General features: G+C 37.4%; 1 protein-coding gene across 1 annotated transcript in view; it reads right to left on the bottom strand.

Moving 5' to 3' along the window:
* The window catches only part of DNAH8 (dynein axonemal heavy chain 8), a 339355-nt gene that overhangs the window by 21681 nt on the left and 310757 nt on the right, over nt 1-6917 (bottom strand). Inside the window, exon 88 of the mRNA XM_011354823.2 lies at nt 4576-4732. Coding sequence (XP_011353125.2) covers nt 4576-4732 — 157 coding nt within the window. The remainder of the gene's footprint in view (nt 1-4575; nt 4733-6917) is intronic.

The following is a 6917-nucleotide window of genomic DNA, read 5'->3' as shown; positions in this document are numbered from 1 at the left end:
AACAACAACAACAAAAATAATAGAAAAAAGAAATGCAACAAAGAGCTGGTTCTTTGAGAAGGTTAATAAAATTGACAAACACCTGGCTAGACTCACTAAAGAAAAAAGAGAAAGGACGCAAACAAAATCAGGAATGAAAGAGGGGAAATTATGACTAACACTGCAGAAATACAAAGGATCATACAAGAATACTATGAAAAAGTATATAACATCAAAATTAATAACCTAGAAGAAATGGATAAGTACTTAGAAACATACAACCTTCCTAGACTGAAACAAGAAGAACTGGAAAATCTAAATAGACTGATCAGCAGTATGGAAATTGAAACAATCATCAAAAACCTACCAAAAAGTAAAAGTCCAGGGCCAGATGGCCTTACCAGTGAATTCCACCAAACATTCAAAGAAGACTGAATATCCATTCTCCTCAAACTCTTCCAAAAAATCAAAGAGGAGGTGATACTTCCTAACTTATTTTACGAGGCCAATATTAACCTTGATACCAAAACCTGGTAAAGATAACACACAAAAAAGAAAACTACAGACCAATATCTCTCATGAACACAGATCAAAAATCCTAAATAAGATACTAGTGAACCGAATACAGCAACATATTGAAAAGATTATACACTATGATCAAGCAGGCTTCATTCCAGAGGCACAGGGATGGTTCAACACATGCAAATTGATTATTGTGATATACCACATAAACAAATTTAAAAAATAAGAATTATATCAATACATGCAGAAAAAGCCTTTGACAAGATACAGCATCCATTTATGATCAAAACACTTAACAAAATCAGTATAGAAACACTTAACAAAATCAGTACCTTAACATAATAAAGGCCATATATGACAAACCCTCAGCTAACATTTTGCTTAATGGTGAAAAACTAAAAATCTTCCCTCTAAGATCAGGAACAAGGCAAGGCTGTCCACTATCACCACTGTTATTCAATATAACATTGGAGGTGCTAGCGAGTACAATTAGACAAGAGAAAGATATAAAAGGCATCCAAATAGGAAACGAAGAAGTCGAACTGTCACTTTTTGCAGATGACATGATTCTCTATATAGAAAACCCTAAAATCTCCACAAGAACACTACTAGAAACAATAAGCAAATACAGTAAAGTTTCTGGATACAAAATCAACGTTCAAAACTCCATAGCGTTCCTATACTCTAATAATGAAGTGTCAAAAAAAGAAGTGGAAAACATAATTCCTTTTGCAATTGCAACAAAAAGAATAAAATACCCAGGAATAAATTTAATGAAACACGTTAAGGACCTATATAATGAAAACTACAAGACCCTGTTAAAAGAAATCGAAGAAGATACAAAGAAATGGAAAGATATTCCGTGTTCTTGGATTGGAAGAATTAACATAGTTAAAATGACCATATTACCTAAAGCAATATATAGATTTCATGCAATCCTCATCAAAATCCCATCAGCATTTTTTAAAGAAATAGAATAAAAAATTATCAGATTTGTATGCAGGCACAAAAGATCCTGAATTGCCAAAGCCATCCTGAGAATAAAGAATGAGGCTGGAGGCATCACTCTGCCCGACTTCAAATTATACTACAAAGCGACAGTAATCAAAACGGCATGGTATTGGCAGCAAAACAGACACATGGACCAGTAGAACAGAATCGAGAGTCCAGAAGTAAACCTATATTTATATGGGCAAATAATTTTCAACAAAAAAGCCACAAACATACAGTGGAAAAAAAAAAAGCCTCTTCAATAAATGGTGCTGGGAAACCTGGAAACCACCTGCAAAAGAATGAAACTAGACTGCTGTCTATCACCACACACCAGAATTAACTCTAAATGGATTAAGGACCCGAATATAAGACCTGAAACAACAAAATGCATAGAAGAAGACATAGGAACTAAACTCAAGCACCTTGGACTTAAAGACGATTTTATGAATTTGACCTTAAAGGCAAGGGAAGTAATAGCTAAAATAAGTGAATGGGACTACATAAAACTAAAAAGGTTCTGCTCAGCAAAAGAAATCATCAACAAGGTGAAAAGACAACCATCTGAATGGGAAAATATATTTGCAAGCAACACCTCCGATAAGGGCCTAATATCCAGAATATACAAAGAACTCATACAACTCAATAACAGCGAAAAAGCAAATGATCCAATCAAAAAATGAGCAGAGGACCTGAACAGACACTTCTCCCTAGAGGGCATATAAATGGCAACAAGTATATGAAAAGATGCTCAACATTGCTAGCTATTAGGGAAATGCGAATCAAATCCACAATGAGATACCATCTCACACCTGTTAGAATAGCTATAATCAACAGGACAAGTAATGATAAGTGTTGGAGAGGATGTGGAGAAAAAGGAACCCTCATACACTGCTGGTGGGACTGCAAATTGGTACAGCCACTATGGAAAACAGTATGAAGGTTCCTCAAAAACTAAGAACTGACCTACCATATGATCCAGCAATCCTTCTACTGGGTATTTACCCCAAAGACTTGATAACTCATATCCAAAAAGATATGTGCACGCCAATGTTCATAGCATCATTATTCACAGTGGCCAGGACATGGAAGCAACAAAGTGTCCTACAATAGATGATTGGCCAAAGAAGCTGTGGTCCATATATACAATGGAATATTACTCAGCCATAAGAAGAGATGAAATACTGCCATTTGTGATAACATGGATGGACCTTGAGATAATCATGGTAAGCAAAATAAGCCAGACAGAAAAAGTTAAAAATCACATGATATCACTTATATGTGGGATATAAACTTAAAAGCAACAAATGAACAGGAGAAACAAACAGAGAGTCATGGACATGGACAATGGACTAGTGGTTATCAAAGGGGAGGGGGCAGAGGGGAGGTAGACAAGGGAATAAATTTAAATCATTCCTTCGATTAAAAAATTATTTAATTAATTAATTAAAATAAACATTCCAAAAGTAGGTAGTTAATAAATGATAGCCATGTTTCCAAACACTGTGTGGCCTTAAAAAAATTAATTAATTAATTGATTAAAATATATTTTCTCGCCTTACTATCTGTACATAAAGTCATTGATTTCAGAATCTTGACTATATGTCTTGGTATCCGTCTACATGATGGAAATAAAAATTGTTTTAAGAGGCAAGAAAATGTTTTTCATTGTTGAGGGCACTCGTTACAGGTGGGAGGACTGGGGCTCCCAGCTGACAAGGGCATTGTTTGCAGACTTGGGGATGCAGGACAGGGTGAACACAGGACCATGGTTACTCCTGTATTAGGGCACTGGCTTCTCTTTTTGCCTGAAAAGCTATACTTGACTCGGCCCAGTCTAGGACTCAAGTGAAGCTCTGACCATCAGCAGTAAGGGATGGAGGCTAAGAGCAGGAGAGAGGAGGTCCTGGGTGGCCACAGGACATGACCCTGTCCTCTTGCAATAAGAAGAAGGCCAAGTCAGAGGACCTGTCACAGAACTTTCAGACCATCAGAAAATTTTACTACAATTAAAGGTTTATTTAGATCAGCAATTCTCAAAGTGTCACCTGGGACCACCTGAGATCCTATTAGGGAGTTTACAAGGTTAAATTTTTTTTTATGGTAATACTAAGACATTATTTGACTTTTTAAGCTCTCCTTTCAGGAGTATACAGCAGAGTTTTCCAGAGGGTAGGTGACATCTGCTCTCACAACAGATTGAATGCAGAAGCAGATATGAGAACCCAGCTGTCTTCTATTAAGGCAGATAGTAAAGAGATTTGCAAGACTATAAAACAATTCCACTCTTCCCAATTATTTTTTGTCTTGAAAACATGGTTATTTTTACAAATAAAAACATCATTTACGTTAACATGTAATTGGTCTATTACTGTTATTTAACAATAAATTAGTAATTCTTTTTTAAATTTCTCAGTTTAAATTTCTGATATATTAAATATCAGTAATTATAACCCATATTTTTAAAAAAGTTATTTGGTGTCCTCAATCATTTTGTAAAAGAGTCTTGAGATTTAAAAAATTTGAGAAAAACTGATTTAGATTAACAAGCAAACACCTGGGAGGTTCAAGAAATAGAAAATTATTGCCATCCAAATTGGGGAGTGAATTCATTTAAATGGCTTGCTTTCCTATTTACTGGTTGAGAGGATTGGAAAATGAAGAGTATGGAGGGCAGGAAACAAAAACTAGAGGTAAATTTAAAGGATGGACAGAGCAGGCTTGGGTAAGAGAGGGAGAGAGAGGTTTCCAGCACAGAAGGTTAAGGTATCTGGGGAATCAAACACAGAGGAATCCAAAGATGTGAAAAAGATACAAAAACACGATTGAAAGAAAAAGTGGCGTAGAAAGGAAATGAAGGAAGGTGTCAGAAAAAGTGCAGCTCGTAATTGCAAGATGCTTGGGAAAGGTAAGGAAGAGAAGACCGAAGGGTAACAAGAAAGAGCTGAAAATGAAGAAGGGGTATGAGGAGAGAGAGAGAGAGGAAGGGACTGAAACGCCCTGTCCTGTCCTGCCCCAGGACCGGACTCAACACTGCGGAACCCAAAGATAGCCCCGCACACCACGGGGAAGGGCGTAGCTGACCTCGTGAGGGATGTAATCAAGAGGCAGTTTGCTCAGCATATCTTCGGATAATCTGTAAACAATGGCTTCCCGGGTCTCTCCTACTCCGCCTCCACTCTCTTTGGGTTGAATGTTGGTAATGGTTTCCAGAACAGCAGAAGCGGTGTTACTCTGATACCTGATAGAAAGAGGGAACTGTTCAGAATGTAGCAGGGAAATGGACCTTCAGAGAAATTACAAAAGCTAAAATGAAATGATTAATTACTTAAATCAAATCCAGCCCCCCCCAAAAGGGGAAATTTTACAATAACCCATAGGAATGAAGGAAACTAGAGATACATTCTATTGCTTCCTAATGGGACATCAAGAACATCAAAGAAATGAAAAGCTCTCCTTCCTTGGGGAAAGAGAGTCCACAAAGGTACTTGGTAGTCCAAAGCAGTGCTATACAATCTTGCTTGTACCTAACCGAAACACCTCATGCTGGATAATAAGCCCACCTTTTATTCTCTCTGGCTTATGGACTAGTCAGAAGAATCCACCATTACAGGACAATTTGTTAGATCAAAGAGCATCACTCATACTTCCTCACTGAATTATAAATTAAGTTTTCTTTGTTTTTTTTTCCATTCTTTTTCCTCACTTTCTCACATGTTTTATGATTTCCAAGATGATCTATTGGCACTCATCTGCTCCACCTGTCTAAAGGTAGCCACTCATCTCTAAAATCCATATGTTCAATAAAGATTTACTCTGTATGAGGCACTGAGCTTGGTTGTTGGGTTTTGCAGTGAACAGGTCTCTGCCTTCATCCCTTTCTCTGATGAAAGAGGGGGACATTAGTCACTATTATCATAATAAGTGCTTTGGAGAAAAGAACAGGATGCTTTAAGAGACTATCGTCTGTCTGTCTTTCTCTCCCTTTTTCTCATTCCTGCTCTCAGCTCTCTTTGGGTCAACCAGATGCTCTGAGGTATATAAATTTAGTTTTTGTCCCAAAATTGTTGGGCCAACCAGCAGCCTTAACTCACAGATGGTGTGTGTGTATGTGTGCGTGTGTGCGTGCACGTGTGTGTGTGTGTGTGTGTGTGTGTGTGTGTGTGTGTGTGTTGAAGGCAATTTACAGTTTAGAAGATCAGGGAAGGTTTCTCTTAAAATATCACGTGTAAGCTGAGACCTGAAGGATGAATAGGTCAGCCAAGCAAAGTGGAGTGGAATGGGAGGTTAAGAAAGGACGGACATTCAGTAAGAGGTAAGGCCTGGAGGTGAGAAGGACTTGAGTGAATTTGAGGTACAGAGACAAGGCCAGTGAAGTTAGAGCCAGTGAGCTAGGAGGAGAGATGAGATTGGAGATAAGGCAGGGGACAGACCATGCAGGTCCTAAGGGCTACTTTAAGAATTATGAATATTACCTTAAAGGCAACCAAGGAAGACTTCCCAAGCAAGTGTGTGGCATGACCAGATTTAAATTTTTCTACCTTTCCTGAACTCTTAATTTACTGCCTATTAACATCACATAATTAGATTGTTTTGGGTTACTATTTTGTTTCATTTGTTAATTTTGTCTCTTGTCCAGATGTAAGCTACATCTCCTTTCATAGGCTTTAGAGGCAAATCTAAAAAGTAATTCCACAAATGCTTGAGATTAGCACTTTGTTTTTGTTTTATTTCCTTGGGCATAAGATAAGCCTTTATAATATGGATACATGTATCAAATTTTAAAGGGCAGACCTTTAATCTAGCAACTCTACATCTAAGAATTCATCCCAAAGAGAGAATCAGACATTTCCATTTCTGACACTACAGTGCAATTGCTACTCTGAACAACTCTTCTGAAAATAACTAAAGATACTGGATATGATATGAAAAACATCTTCGTAAACATATTACTGAACTTGCAAGAAACTAAGAAACCCTCAGAATCACACAAAATATAGAGTGAAAGCTGGATGCAGAGAGATATGCCAGACTTTACCCTGGAGGTATCAACTAGTCCTTGCTGTTCTTAAGTTGCTGTGTGGATGGTATAACGTGAGAGGAGGTGAGCCCTATACTCAAGGAGGAAAGTTTAATAGGGAACTCCTACATAAATCTGGGACACCACTAAACTATACATTCAGTATAAAGGTAAAGTAGAAATAAGCCAACCTAGGGGATTGTAGGCAAACTGGTCTAACTTGGCATTGGATAGGGAAAAAAATCTTTCTTGAGAATTCTTAATTCATCAGGTTTGTGACATTAATTAACATTCATTCATATTGCCTATGTGATTTAAAAAACCTCAAGCGAAAAGTTCATTTTAAGGTGGTCCCAGGAAATCCCATATGGGAGAAGTAGACCCAAATCCTCCCTGGTATAATATG

Source organism: Pteropus vampyrus, unplaced genomic scaffold (genome assembly GCF_000151845.1).
Source record: "Pteropus vampyrus isolate Shadow unplaced genomic scaffold, Pvam_2.0 Scaffold18, whole genome shotgun sequence".
Classification (NCBI taxonomy): Eukaryota; Metazoa; Chordata; class Mammalia; order Chiroptera; family Pteropodidae; genus Pteropus; species Pteropus vampyrus.
This window is presented reverse-complemented; position numbering and strand designations above follow the sequence as displayed.